The 15,426-nt window shown below is 41.8% G+C and overlaps 1 protein-coding gene across 1 annotated transcript; it reads right to left on the bottom strand.

Moving 5' to 3' along the window:
* Nucleotides 1-1,474: 1,474 nt before the first annotated feature.
* On the bottom strand, nucleotides 1,475-14,267 carry sfrp5 (secreted frizzled-related protein 5). Its single transcript, XM_084949054.1, has 3 exons — nucleotides 13,266-14,267; nucleotides 6,247-6,324; nucleotides 1,475-3,330 (listed from the first exon to the last, which is right to left on the bottom strand). The coding sequence occupies exons 1-3, from the start codon at nucleotides 13,819-13,821 to the stop codon at nucleotides 3,002-3,004; spliced, it is 963 nt and encodes a 320-aa protein (XP_084805180.1). The 5' UTR covers nucleotides 13,822-14,267; the 3' UTR covers nucleotides 1,475-3,001.
* Nucleotides 14,268-15,426: the final 1,159 nt, after the last annotated feature.

Raw genomic sequence — 15,426 nt, 5'->3', positions numbered from 1 at the left:
CGTGTGCTGATTCACTTCTAAAGGAGAGGTCAACACTTTCCAACAAAGGCTTCCTCACTTCAGCTTCATGGCATTTAAACTTTTATCTCAGTCTTTAATCGGTTTTGATTAAGTTTCCAGTAAAGGAACTCTTGTCCAGCATATTTCTACCCAATATGCCTGTCCCATCCTGTTTCTGTCATTCCACAGCCTAGAGACTGTGCTCTATCTCAACGATCACTTGGAAATAGGTCGCCACTCCACTGGCGTTTACGCTTGAAACAGCCTCCAAAACTCTCCACATTCCGGGAAATATGGGTGGAAGACAATAAACACTGTAAAGTGTCACAGTTGATCCGTTTTGCATTTTGGAGAACAAAGATTCCAAATCTTTTTTTCTTTTTTTTTGTAGTAAATTAGTAGTGTATGTGTCTGGAGTGTTCAAGCTATGTATGGTTTTGATAAAGTTGGTCAGTTTCATCGCAGCCTGCTGTCTATCTGCATCACCCCTTCACTCTGTCAATAAATACTAGTGGCTTTGTTGCCCAGGCTTTGCTTAGAGCTGAGGGCCCAGTGTGGATCTGAAAGGTTTCGGAATAGAGCAGAGCAAAAATGAGATTTTACTTCTTTGTTTCCTTTTGCAAATAGAAATAAAGGTGTGTGGCAGCCCATGCGCACTTTCACGATCCTTATCCCCTGATGTTTTTGGAAAAGCTGCAGCTTATATTGAGTGTGTGTAACACTGCCTTTGGTAACCTAAAATAATCTCCAGCCTGTTCCTCAAATGACCACTCGCCCCACAAGCAAGCCAGTCCACATCAGCTTCCATGTTTAAATGTCCACCTTACCAGCGGAAACAAACAATCAAACAAACTGTCAGTTTGTTACCGAAACTGTTTGGGTCTCAGTGGCTAATACCCCCATTCAAAAAAACAAAACAGATTTGCTTATTTTGACTCACTTGCTTTAAATGATGTAAAACTGAGATTGTGAATCAGTTGTACTAAGAGCTATACTAATAGCTCAGTCACACTATAGTAAAAATAGGATGAGAACCTATTTGTGGTTGCCCTGTTTTGTTTTTTGTTTTCACTTTCAGAGACCAATTCCAAAACTTAATACAAACTCTGGATGACCACTTTCAGTCACAGAGTAATTACGAGTCGCCTGGTGGAAGGAAACCTGTCTCCAAATAATTGTGGTTGGATCTGGGACTGACTGCAATCAATCTCAGGCAGATTGTTGAATATTTGCAGTGTTTTTACAGCTATGTTGCAGTTAAATCACAATCCTGCAGTAGCTACGTCACTGTTTGTGGAAAAATCTTCTGTTTTAAACCAGGAGGTTCTGGCTGGAATGTGAATTTAAATGATAAATAGACAGTGTGCTTTATGTCAAACACATCATAAGAGAATAGGATGGCCAAACCAACAAACAAAAATCACTGTTTTTGATTTACAGCCTACAGTGAACATTGAGAAACATCAGACCAAGACATTTTCAACTTGTCAACTTTATTTTATGCTTTGACAGTTGGTGTGGTAGATTAAAAAATTTAAAAAGTGTAAATCAGAGTAATTTCCTTTTCTATTCGTCCCATTTTATTGCATCTAATTGGCCAGTGAGAAAAGTATCTGTTTAATATGAAAAATGTTAAAAAAATAAATGAAGTCGTAAAATACTGAGCATCCTCATTCAAGTGTGTTAGTTACTTACATGCTTTTTTTTTTTTTTTTTAAACCAGTCGAACATTTTATGCAGATGATAGTCTGAAAATAATTTTTTTAGGCATGAATATACACTTTGTGGTTTATTGGTAATAAATGTGAAACATGACATTTCAAGCAGGTGTTCTTTATAAAAATTTAAAATATATTTTATTCATTAACTTTTTCTGTAAAACAAAGATCTATTTCAGTAACAGAACTACTTACAGGTTAATAGGTTAGAAAAAAAATCTCTCATTGTTACAGCAACAGTGTATTCAGGTGCTCTTTGTGTATGATTTTTTGTTTTCATACCATAGATGTTTAACTGAAGCATTTAAAAAAAAAAAAGTACAAGAAAAGAAACATTTGAAGACTGATAGTGAAAAATAGCGAGTACAAGAGACTTATGAATCCAACATTGTTGGTTGTGTCCAGAGTCTCTCTCTCTTTCTTTCTCTTTTATTCTCCACTTGTTTTCCAGACGATGCCTTCACTGCCCTAACTTTATTCTCTTTCGAAATTAAAAAGTAAAAAATATTCAAGTTTCCCTCTTTCAGGCCACAGAAATGGTTCTGTACAAAGTCAGTGGAAGCATCAGTCAGTCTGTCTCATTCCATCAGTCTTCGTTCCCAGCATGGATAAGAAAAAAAACAAATCCCAGTTTTCTAAGCATTTAGTATTGGTCTGAATTACCTACTTTTTACAACATGCAGTTAAGTGGATCATCAATATTTCTGTGCTTTGATGTTGTTGCTTGGAGCACTGTGCCAGCGTGTGCACTGGTACATCACACAACCCACATACGTTCACTCTCTCATTGCTCTCAGCACTTTTTGCACAGAAACAAACCTTCCCATAATTTTCATTTCACTACAGCGTCGAGCGTGTTTTCTTTCCAGTAGTTAAATTTCCATTTCTTAATGCTGATGTCTAAGAAGATTGCTTTAGGATATGATTTAAGTGATTCTATAATATCAGAATAGGCAAGCATATTAATGAAGAGTACATTAGATTCCAGGGTGTGAATCAATATGAAATCATTCTTATTGTCTTTTTTTTTATGGAAGGGAGGGACTTGACTTATTTAAAAAGCAGTTTTCCTCTCTCCAATAATAATAATAATGATCTCTAACATCAAAGGAGAAAAGGACAACTACCTGATTCGTGTTTAGCTTCGGGGCTGGTAAAAGATTTTATAGGATCCATGACTCAGGGATGCATTAGTGAAATAACTGCTATAATCTAAGTGAAACAAAGGTTGAATCTGAAAAGCAAAGTTGTGGAAAGTTCAGCGAACACTGCAGTGAAGCACGTCACTGGAAGACGGTGTGGTAGGTGGGGCACTGATGGGACTTCATGTATTTGATGGCGACCTTGAGCTCCTTGCTCTTCTTGTCCCACTTGTGAATGGACGTGAGAAGCAGTTGTTGGTCCACTTTGCGGCCCATGATGAGGAAGTTGGAGCCCAGGCTGTCCAGCTGGGCGCACGGACAGTTGGCACCATTTTTAATGTACAAGGTCAGCTTCTTCAGGTCCTTCTTCCTCAGCACGCCCTGCTTCAGAACTTTCTTCTTCTTTTGTGCTGCAATCAGCTTCCGGTCACCCTTTTCCTTTTTCACCTCCTTGATTTTCATCTTTAGGACTAAAGGAGAAGAGAAGAAGATATTGAAATGTATTTTTATTCAGTAAAACCCTAAAGGTCTTAATGTGTCACTCTGATCCCAGTGATTCACTCTTATTTAAGCAGCTGTGGTATTTTTTTTTAACTTCTGGAAGTCTAGTACTGAGCTCTGTACTGTTCTAAAGCAGTAGCTATTTTACACCTCCCCCGAGTATCATCATTTAGACTTTCCTGAGCAGTGTGCAAAAACTGCATCCTTGTGAATGTCTGACTCGGGAAAAACTCCACAGTCCAACATCTTTTTGGAATTTGGTGTACATATTTTGGCAATATAAATCACAAGTCTTCTCTTTGTTGTTGTTGGGCTATTCCTGAGCAAAAATCATCTTAAATGATTTTGCTTTCAAGTCTCAGACAAAGTCAGATTTATAGTCAGGTTCAGGGCAACATCGATAAGTCTAAAAAACTGCTTGCAGCATAAGATTAATATTGCTACATGGAATCATTATCATCTGTTGTCATTCTGCCCTGCCTGTGTCATTGTTTACACACTTGCAGTGCAGTGTTTTGCGAAAACATATATAGAACAGAGAACCTCTGTGCACAGTTTTTATTACATGTAGGATCTGGTTACAGCAAACTCAAAGTTTATCAGCCTAATGAAGTACTGACTTGAATCTCCCATTGCACCTTCTGTTTATAAGTTCATATTTTTATATGCGAGAGATTAAAATTGAACTGCCAAACATTCAAAAGAGGAATTCTCTGGGTGAGAATTTTGACAGGTGAAATTTATCACGGGTCGGGCAAAGGTATGGGGTCGGTATGAAGCATCGCTATGTACCCCGGCCTGCTGGAAGATCGCCATTTCACTTCTCGCCTGCTTGTCTATGGTTGCATAAACATCCCTCGGTACACTCAGATAGGTATACAGTGCATGTGAAGTGATAGCGTGTTCAAAAAGGAATGTGTGCATTGAGTTGCCCCTTGTTCACATCCTGTTTCACATCCAGCTCCTTCGCCGAGAGTGTGTTTATGCGCTGTATTTGCCTGCCTACATGCCTGAGCCGCGTGTGTTTTTGTGAAAGACCGCATTCATGTGTATGTACGGCGTGTGTTCAGTAAAGGTACGGAGGATAAGTCATCTCCCTCTGCTTCACTTTAAATGCCCACCCGTAATCAGTCATATTTAGTCATAAGTGATGCAGTGGGGCCCTCTGTGCTGCCTGGCCAGCATCTTTGTGACAAGCTGTGCCCACGTCTTTATACAAAGTCGCTCTCTTTAAAGTGAGCAGAGGAGGGCGTAGAGGTAGAAGCAGCTGGAAAGAGAGGGAGTGAGGAGTGTGCCGTCGTTTTGAGGAGAAACAGGTTTTCTTCAAGCTGAAGCAAGCAATCTACTCTAACAACAAGGTGTCGGCTAGACAAGACTCTTGTCATTTGTACAGCAGCTGGATAGTGCAGTAAGAAATGTCATGAGATCGCCCATGAAAAGCAGACCGTAGCAAAAACAGTGTCCAAAGATGAATAGGTAGCAGCATTCATGAGGTATGAGCTCAAGCTCTCGCACTACAGAATAACATTGTAGAGTTGTTCCTTCCTTGATCTCCAAATCCATATGTCACACTTATCTTTTCGACGCATTCCCTTGTGTCCTCCAGCCACATAAAGGCTGAGCCAATAAAACGTCTTTCTGCGGCTATCTGCAATCATGTTTCATATTAATGAACAGAAAGAATCTGTGTTTTCCTTTATGATTCCTGAAGCAACCTCATGTTAAAAGATTGAGATATATAATCCTGCAATTAATCAGACAAATAAATATCCCTGATTTGGTAACGTCACGATGAATTACAGGAGACGTGTCTGCATTTTGGTTGCGGCTCAGAGAGTCAGGAAGGTGCACACGGACGTGTTTTGTTGTTGTTGGATGTGGTTTTATCATTTATTATGGGTCATGCTCTGTATATTCTGGCTCTTTTGTACATGTGGTTATTTTGTAAAACTGTTTTATACTGCAGGCATCGCCTCTGCGGAAAACATGAAATATGCAGAGAAAAAAATGATCCTGGCCACACATGCTTTTGTAATTTCACAACTTTTTGTCACCATTCCTCATTTGGTGCTTAACGTGTTTGGAACAGAGCAAATAGACAGCAGTTCATCATTAACTGTAAACACTGTATACAATTCAGCTGCTGTGATGAACTCAAATAACAGAATATTTATATAATTATACTCTGGCATCATCTTAAGGTCATTACTATTGTGAAACACGAAGGCTGGAAAGTGGAAAGTTTGAAATTGGGGCTACGAAATGAAGTCATTTATCAGCTCATGTGAAGAAAAAGTCGATTCTAGCAGCGAAATTAACGCGAAACGGCTGCAATAAAGATTTAACCGAAGGGAGGATCAGAAGTGAGAAACAGGGATGTGCAGGTGAGATTCTCTGTGTGGTTGCACGTGCTTTTTAATTCATAATCAAAGGAAAATAGCGTAAATACCAGTTAATCTTCATATTATGTAACCACTGACAGCTCAAAGTTAAGCTTTCGTTTTTGGTGATTTTGCTATTTTGCTATAAATTTATGTCCATGCCATTTATGTTGATGGGAGTTTTTAAGGACACAGTGCTTTGACTTTTTAGTTTGTTATTACAACTTTTCAACACAATATTAAAAAACAGATTTTATTATTACGTCATGAAACAGACTTGTAAATCCAAATCAACACCGTGGTGAAATGTTTTGCTTGCACTCTTGTACTTGGCTGACTGTTGTACACAAAGCAATTGCACTTTTCTGCTGTGTTGTCAGTCTCTCGCAAACTCCAGTTTACCAGACTGCAGATAGGTAAGAAAGTTTCCATAACCCTGCTGTATGCTAGTGACCGTTTGTATCCATAGTCAGGTACTATGTTTTTCAGTTTTTTACTACTTACCAAAGTCACTTGCACAGTAATGCTCCATGATGTTGTCTTTCTTCAGCTCATTGTCACACGGTGGGCACACCTTTGACACTGAGGGGAAAAAAAGAAGGAAGAAGAATTTGTCGTCACCTGTATTCAATCTCGTTTCATTTGGTGCTTTTAAGACCAGATTAGCTCATATCTAACGGCAGCGTTGAGGTCAAGTGCAGTGAGCAAAACCAAAGTTGTGTCAGTATGAAATCGTTAAGCCCTGAGCACTTCTGAGGCACTTATTTGCCGCCGCCCCCCGCCCCCCCCCCTTGTCAGAGGCTATTTGCTGCTGAGTGAACGCAGAGTCCAGTAGGCTGACTGATGTTTGCCCTGCAATTACACTGGAGAAAATGTTTTTATTCTGGCCCGTTGTATATTTTGGTGGCGCAGGCGTGGTCTCGGCTGTTCAGAAAGGTAAACGGTGAGGCGGGAGCTGCTGAACATGGTAAAAAGTGATTCAGTACACAGACGTAGCCATCACTTAGGCCACACAGCAACCGCACATTGTGAAAGAGCGATGGGGAAACCAAAGCAACAAGTTCAGTTTATTTTTAACTCAAAATTTACGGTCATGCATGCTTTACTCAAGAGCGTGTTTGGCCTGTCTAAGTTTGATATGGGACTTTGTGATTGTTGTTGTTGTTGTCTGCCCACACAGTTGAGACAGAGCACATGAGGGAAGAAATACAAGCCCTGCATAAAATCCTTTTTATGTATTTTTTGCATGTTCCCATACTTTTATATGTATATAGCTGAAATGGACAAATAAGGCCTTGCCATTCAATTAATAGGATTTATAAAACGTCAGAGACTTCTCTGACACACACATACATGAACACACACCACCTTGTAATTTTCCCCTCGATATGAAACATTATCAAAACAATTACTGCTTCGATTCCATGTATTTCCAGAGTATTTCCAGCTCTACACATCTAATATCAGGCCTCTCATCCACCAAACAGAGAGCAAAAAAAAAAAAAGTATAATATTAGAAAGGGCCACAGAGAGAAGGATGTGGTATAGAAGCATTGCCCTGACAACATACCTATACACCTAGGGGATAAATTTGACTACATGAAGGGAAAACAGTGCAGAACTTTTGCTGAGTTAGCAGCCTTTTTTTTTCTCGAGATGACTGCTTATAGGAGAGTTTAGTTTTTCTGACATTCCCACATTGCAAGATCCAAAATATGTTATTCCCCCTGAGTTCCCTGTGCTTTCTCTTTCCTTCTGTGTCTCCCACTTTCCAGAAACACACCTATGCAAAACGACACGCCTCTCCTTGCACTGTGCAGGCCCTGGGTTAAAAGTCAGGGTTCAGAGGTTATCACCTCAGCCCAAACCTCAGCGTCTGGCCAGATAATGAGATGGGTCAAAGTTTAACATGCTTCGCTGCTTGGGTCATGGGGAGGTGAACCCCCTAACCACCAGTGAGTCTATGCATGTGTGTGTCTGCCTATGTGTGTGTTGGAGGTAGCTGAGCCATGTTCTTGTAGAGCAACTGCCAGTTTTTTCTCCTCTGAGGGTTCCCATGCTTTCATAGGCAGGAGACCTGTGAGGCCTGCAAGGTCAGGCTTCTAATTGTTTGGTGCTGACATGAAGACTGGGACAGAAGCATGGAAAAACACACACACAGAAACACACACACAGACACAGAACAAGAGACAACAAAACTTCTCTGGATTTGTCCGTCTTGAATGGTTCCCTTGAAGCCGTTCGGTCTTATTCAGACTCGGTGGTAATTCATTCTGGTTTCACAGGGGTGGTATTTTGGCAGAAGGCCCGGTTGCGCTGATGCCAGAGCATGTGTCAGGAGAAAGAAGTCCCTCCATGAAACTTAGTTGAGCTTGGACCGAAAACCAGCGTTTGGATGGCGCTTAGAAATCACTTAAGGGACGACTGCCCTCATCGTCGGTCTCTGTCGAGGGAATCACCGTCATGTTCTGATGGGAATCACTGCTGCGTGGCTTGGTACTTTTTTTCCTGGACACATTTCTGCTCAGTAAATATTTTGACTTTGAGCTCATTAATATATTTTTTGCCATCATCTCAAAGCAGCTGAAGAATTTTTTACCATGCGATTAAATTGTGAAAATCTTGCTCTCACTCTGGTTGACTTTGGACTTGACCACCTCTTGTGTGCTACTTTTGGCATTTACCTACTGGGTTATAAACTTAATTACAGAAATTTTAATGTTCCAATTTATTATGACAAATGTTACTGTCTTACAGAGCTTACAGAACCTGTGGAGGATGAGGAGGTTGGGAGTTGATGATTGAGGATAAAAGGAAAGGGATAATGGGAACGGGGTGAGTAGGGAGGAGGTCTTGTGGAAGGCCCTGCTGTTAATCTTTAAACAGCAAGCCAGGGTGGAAATGGTGCACAGCAAGAGGGGGAAACTTCTCCAAAACTTCACTTACTCATAGCTCCGAGGTTAATAACATTTCAGTCTTTCTGCAGTGTCTTTTGTCTATAAAGAAATCTCCAAGAAAAACCTATTAAACTTATGAAAGTGAAAACTCATTTGCAAAATAAATTTGGAATACAAAGCAGTGGCACCGTGTACCAATGCAAAGGAATATCTGTTCTCTTTAATGACATAGTCATTCTTATTTTGTTTTACTTAGCTTAGGAAATTGCTTTCTGGCATGAAATTTATTGGGCAACAACACAAATCATCGTGCCTGTTCACAGTGAATTCCTAATAGACACCGCTTATCATCACATGATATTTAACAACCTAATTAACTTACTTTAAACATGCAGCTGAAATCACAAACACTACAAATCATATTTTATGTTTGTTTCATTTGACTGATTCGCTTGGAATCATTTTTATAGTTGGGTAAAAATGCAAGAGGTTACATGCAGCCGGTGCCTCTTTCTCTTATGCGCACTTTTGAATAAACACAAACACGTGTCTTCACACATCTGACGACCACATCTAACAGCACCGTCATCTGGTTCTCTGACATTTCTTGTACCTTATTGCTCGTTGCCCGAGCTCCACAGCGACTTTTATAAGAAGAATGTGCGCCGGTCACTATCTCATGCCTCATTTGGGTCTTTTAAGTTATGAGCAGCAGCATTTATGACATAAAATGGTACAATCCCGGAGATGAAATTCAGCGTGATTTACATCGGAGAGCCAAACATCTGTTGAAATGCGGGGCGGAGGAGGACTAAAGCATGACTCGGGGAACCCACGGGGGCCCCTAAAACACAGCATGCTCCTTGCATCTGTAGGAAGCCTACACAGAAGAGAAAATACATCCTCATAACGCCTCGGCAGCGCTCCATACCCAGAGCATTGGATCATATTTTCCTTTTCATATAGTAACCAAGTTCATATGAGCAGTGACTGTTGTGCTGCTGGGGTCCTGACAGTGCTGCCTGTCTCTTTTAATGTGGTTGTAAATCACACTAGTCACATTTCATCACAGATTTCAGCAAGGACAGACCTTTCCTCCCATGCAATTTCACTGGCATGCACATATCTCGAGTGTTCGTTTCTGGTGCAAACATGCAAACTAAGTTAAGAAACAAAACTAAGAAACAAAACCAGAATCCAGTCTGTGATAATCATGCCTACTGATTTACAGATGCTGACAGCAGCTAAAAGTGGCATCATTAAAACAATGAGGTGTAGTTGATGGTGTGGCATTAATTGTTCCCTGTCTGACAGACTGAGCTCGGCTGGCCTTTTCCGCTCCCGGGATGCCTGGGCCCTCTTTTGTCAGCAGTCAGCTTGTCTTCTGTGGTATAATATACAGACTTGTATTTCACATAATCACACCCCTTGGGCTCTTCACACACACACACACACACACACACACACACACACACACACACACACACACACACACACACACACACACACATGTACGTAAAGGCACAAGTGCCAGCACAAAACCTGAGCTCAGGTGGTGGTGAGTTTCTGCCAGTTTTGGCTGTGACACAGAGGTGGAAAGTGAATCTTGCTCTGTACTGTTAGTTTCCACAAGAGTCCTCGAACCGTGCTATATCATGTAATTGCAGAATAGCTCAGATAGCATCGGGGCCTCCCGGACTGGGAGACCAGCGAGTAAAGCTATACTAATTCTTGTGATTGATCCAACTCCCAAAGATTCACCTTGATTACCACAAGATTCTTCATGCGATCCCATGTAAAGAAAATCGTCAGTGTCCTCCAGTGACATAGAAGCTTCCCGGGAAACTCACTTCTAAGAGCTCTTAGCTGAAATTCCTTTTTATTATTGCTGGCTGTGTTTTCATGTGTGTGTGTGTGTGTGTGTGTGTGTGTGTGTCTGTGTGTGTGTGTGCGGGTGTGCATCCGTGCGGAATTAGAAGCCAAAAGCTTGTCCTCGGGATGGCCTCATCGGCACATCTGAGAATCTCTGGTTCTTAGCGAAATGTCAGTGGCTGAGCCTCCGGGCTAGAAGTGATATGGGTTCACTCTCAGTTTGAAACACTCACAAGAATATACGCACATGCACACGCCTAAAAAAGCACACACCCAAATTTGACTTTACCGTTATTTCATTTTTGTTTTTGAGTGTCATTTTATTCTTTAAAAATTAAAATCAGCATATTTTTTCTTTTGTTCTTTGTATGTAAAATTTCCTAACACTAAAAATCCTTATTTCCACTGATTCTTCAGGACCCTCTGTAATCTATCCTCCTCTGATCATTATTTGAATAGATGGGATCAACAAACAGTTGGCTGTTTGGGGAGGTGGCAGATGAACGTCAAGTTGCCTCCTTCTCAAAGTGCATGTAGAAGAATGAATTATAACTCCGCAAACCAAAATGTCACATACTTGATACGAGTCCTACAAAAACAGAACGGCCATTTTCCCTAATGGAAAAAGTCAGAACTGCATTAATTCACCCAAGAATCTTCCACTGGTCTTTTTCCCACTGCTTTTTGCAAATCAGATTAGATACTTAGATGTCAGTATGCTGTGACCATTATTGATAAAAAGGAAAGATATGTCACACAACTGACTGACATTGTTTTTGTAATGATTGGTTTTCAGCGCTTTAGGAAATGTGTTTATCTGTCAAAGAACGTCTCAAGTAACAGAAAGGACATTTCAAGTGAAAAAAAGACCTTTTCACCATAAACGAAAGAAGATGAAAAATGAGATTAAATGGTTGAAAGCAAATCGTGAAGTAATGTGAGCAATATGGCAATGGCCATTTTATTTATATAGCATTTTTCAGCACGTACAAACTCAGTGTCCTTAACATAAAAGATAAATTAAGGCTTAGTTTGTAAAAAATAAAAAAAATGAAAAATTTAAAGAGGGTTTTTGATTTTGGACAGAGTTTTAATTGACTTTGGCTCAACAGGCACCTGCCCCCACCACCAACCCACACACAACCACAGTAACTAAAAGCACCTCCAGCACACTTAGATCTAATTCTAGGAATAGTTAAGAGATCTGCACCGTTTTCTAAACCGGATCTAAACCGTTTTCTTCAGGTTCTCATTGAAAGCAGAGGCAAACACTTCTTATGCTGCAGGAAGCAGCTTTTCTCCTCTTTTATTCGCTGTGTGCCGGTCTTTACTCTCCTGCTTCCCTCTCCTTTCACTCCTCTTCATTCTGCTCTCTCAGGGACAATCAGACTTTAGCGATTCCCATTCTCTGCCTGCGTCTCTTGTCCTGTCATGTCGACTAATTAGTGGGAACTCAGTAATTGGCCTTCTAGCTAATTGGCCTGCTGGCTGCCAGACCCAACAATGGCTGAGCAGACTGGGACACAGTGGGGACTGTCCCCCTCCACTGTCTAAAGACTCTCATCAACTCCCTCTCTCTCCCTCTCAGCACTGACTGCTTTTGTGAAGAGGCTGCTTAAGTAGTTGTGCTTCTCACACACATGCACACACACACATACACACAGGCATTTGCACACCTCTTTGGATTTAGTTCCCACTCAGTCCCACTATTCACAATTGATACTCTTACTCATTGCTTGTGAAAAATAATATATTCTCCTATTTTTGTGAATCAAATCACTCTCAGAAACCCTTGGTAAATATTTGTCCTTTGTGTCATCCAGCTAAGGTTAATTTGGTAATTTGACTCTGTGCAAACCATGAAATAAAACATGATTCATTCACTCTTTGACTGTTTAGCTGTAGATGGATGACTACTGATAAGGGTGTGTGTCCATGGATGTGCCTCTGTGTAATTTTCAGTTAATACCCCTTCAGTCCATCTATCTTAACTCAATGCGCAATCTGGCTGCTGGAGTCTCCAAGTCTCCTGGCTCTCTTGGTCTGTCTCCGTACCTCCCTGAGGCATATGTAGATGGCCAGAGCCGTCCTCAACTGTCCACTTAGGACTTTCCCCTGTAGCATCTTCCTGCTCCCGTCTCTTTCGCTGACCTCCTTTGGCTAGTTTTCCACTTAATCTCTTGTCTGTCATTGTGGAAATGTATGGAAGCCATCTGATTCTCTCATCCTCACAGTTTACAGACTCTCAGTGTATCCGATTGCAAGGACTTGAACGATCATTTGCTAAAGTAATATTATGAAAACAATGAAAAATTCAGAACTTTATCTCCTCGTTTACTTTCTGCTGAGTTTTTCATCTCAGCGCCTGCGTCTGCAAAACACAACATATTTTTCGGGGCAACTTTTCCTTCTGTCGAATTTAAAACATATGCGCATTCATATATCTCTTGTTTTCAACTAGATCTTATCAAATATACCAGGACAGAATATTGAAACACTGCTTTTTTATTTCAAAAAATCTCAAAGATTTATTAAATGAGTATTTATTGAATTATTAAATCTTTTTAAAGAGATTGCTAAAACATTATATTTACATTTTGTGGAAATCACCAGATTATCTTTTTGCTGCTGGAAAAGCTGTAATTTTAACCAGTAGCCTCTTCAGTAGTTATGCAAATTAAAATTGGTTATGATTTCATTGACATTTCTCTTCACTGTATTTTGCATGAGCATGCATGAATGAAGGTGGCCTACCTGGTGGCTGGGTCGCATGGTTCCCGGTGAACTGCATGGGGATGCACAGGTCGTTATCAATGGGGAACTTGTCGCAGGTCAGCATCTCCGGCCAGGGAAAGCCGTAGGTCTCCATCACTGGAGCACAGCTGTCCCTGACAGCCTCGCACAGTGAGCGGCAAGGGTAGATGGGCCTGTCTAGGCACACTGGTGCAAACAGTGAGCACAGGAAGACCTGCGTATCAGCATGGCACCGTTTGGCCAGGAGGGGCACCCAACTGCCTGCCTGCTGCTTAACTTCGGGCATGGTCTCATGGTCCAGGAGGTTGGGCAGCCTCATCTTCTTGTAGCCCACATTGTGGCACAGGCGCAGGTCAGCTGGTATGTCCAGACACTGGGGCTGCTTGGTGTAGAAGCGGCCATTGTGGAAGTTGTCCGACTGCCAGCTGTAGTAGTCATACTCATCTGCGGCCGAGACGGTAAGGAGGAGGAGGAGGGAGAAGGGCGACAGGCCCAGTGCCAAGCTGAAGGAGCCCTGGGTTAATGCCCACCTGGGGCTCTTTTGTCCATTTGCCATGCCTCTACGAGTTCAGACCAACAATTCAAGAAGGTTATATCCAAAGTCTCCAAAGTAACTCAGTGAAGACAAAATGCAAGGAGAAGAGAGAAACAAGGGGGGGCAGGCGTGAAAGCTGTAATCCCTTTTTTCTCCTGAGTATGAACGCAGCAGATTGAAAACAAAAGTGTTTAATTCCCTTCTTCCCTGGAGAGTCGACCCTCTAAGCCTCCCTGAAACACCTCCCTGTGTGTGTGTGTGTATGTGCCTCAGGTAGTGGAGTGGGGAGGCAGCAGTCAGGGAAGAGTGAGCTTACAAGTAGGACTTCTTACTTTTCCTAACTTTCCCTGTTCACAGTTTCTCACTTTCTTTCCCTGGTGCTCTCCTAGAACTGCCTCCAGCTCTCTCCTGCTCTCTGTCTATCAGTCTGTAATGAGGAGTACCTAGGTTTTAAGAGGCAGTGGTAGCTGCTCTCGTCTGCTGCCTGCCCCCTAGCAGGCGTCCAGACCATTCACCTTCCTACTGGCCTCCCCTGGACTCACTCAGAACAGCTCCAGCCAATCACAACCCCAGGGGGAGGCTCCCACTGGCCCTCAGGACACTCCTTCTGCCCCTTATTTTCACCAAAAGCCCTCCTCCAGAAGAGCTTAACAGGAAAGAAAGAGAGAGCAGCCTGTGGCAAGTTTCTACAGCTGCATTTTTATATTGATCTCTCGAATATGCACACGATTCTTTAGTTGGAAACACACCCAGAAGACACTGCCATCCTCTTACTCATGTTGCTTTTGTGATGGATTTCTAAACTCTTTAGCCCACTTCCATTTACTTGTGAGAGACAGACTCTACGGGCTCCCTGCAGATTGCTCTATGTGTAACAAAGGATGTGTGCTTGCAATTCAAGCACGCTCACTTCATTAGCTCAAAACAGTCTGGCAGCAGCTTTGGCTGGCATCAGCAGTGAGAAAACTTACAAGCGCACACATTCACATGCATAACTGTAAACGTGAGAGATGCAGGAGGAGAATATGAATGAAGTTGAGGGGGGAAAGGGCACCAGCATGGGAGAAGTGAGGTTACTGAGTTGTGCAACTACAGGTGGCTAGGTGGTTTATCCGCGCCAAGGGAGTTATGCTAATGTGTATGTTGGCTGTGAAAAGAGGCACGCTGCATATCTGTCTCTTTCTATCAGTGCCACTGACACAGTGAGGGCCTTCATCTTTGGAGCAAACTCCCTAGAAGGGTCACATTCAGATTCAAAAGCCTGTAGCATTGTGAACAGGATGTGGGATCAGTGGCTCACTTGGAGGGTGTTCCTGCATTTGCTATTTGATCTGCGTCACGCATTAATGCTTTTCCTCATGTGAATAGACTGTAAATGCAGGCCAATACAAATGATTTTAAAGTGACTGTTTTCTGTACTATATCAAGATATATGTGGATTGTGAAGACACCATATAGATCATCCTGCGGCTGGATTGTGGAGAGACTAAAACGAAGTAAACAAACTGTATGTGGCAGTACAAACAAGGGGACCGGGAAAGTGTGTGCATGTGTGTTTTGCAAACAGCTGGTGGTGTACTTGGATGGGAATCAGGAACAGTATTGTTCTGCGCCTGTAGGGTGGAA

This window comes from Perissodus microlepis, chromosome 13 (genome assembly GCF_051167445.1).
Source record: "Perissodus microlepis isolate ML-2025 ecotype Zambia chromosome 13, ASM5116744v1, whole genome shotgun sequence".
In the NCBI taxonomy this organism is placed as follows: Eukaryota; Metazoa; Chordata; class Actinopteri; order Cichliformes; family Cichlidae; genus Perissodus; species Perissodus microlepis.
The sequence above is the reverse complement of the archived record's forward strand: the minus strand, read 5'-3'. Positions and strand labels throughout refer to the sequence as shown.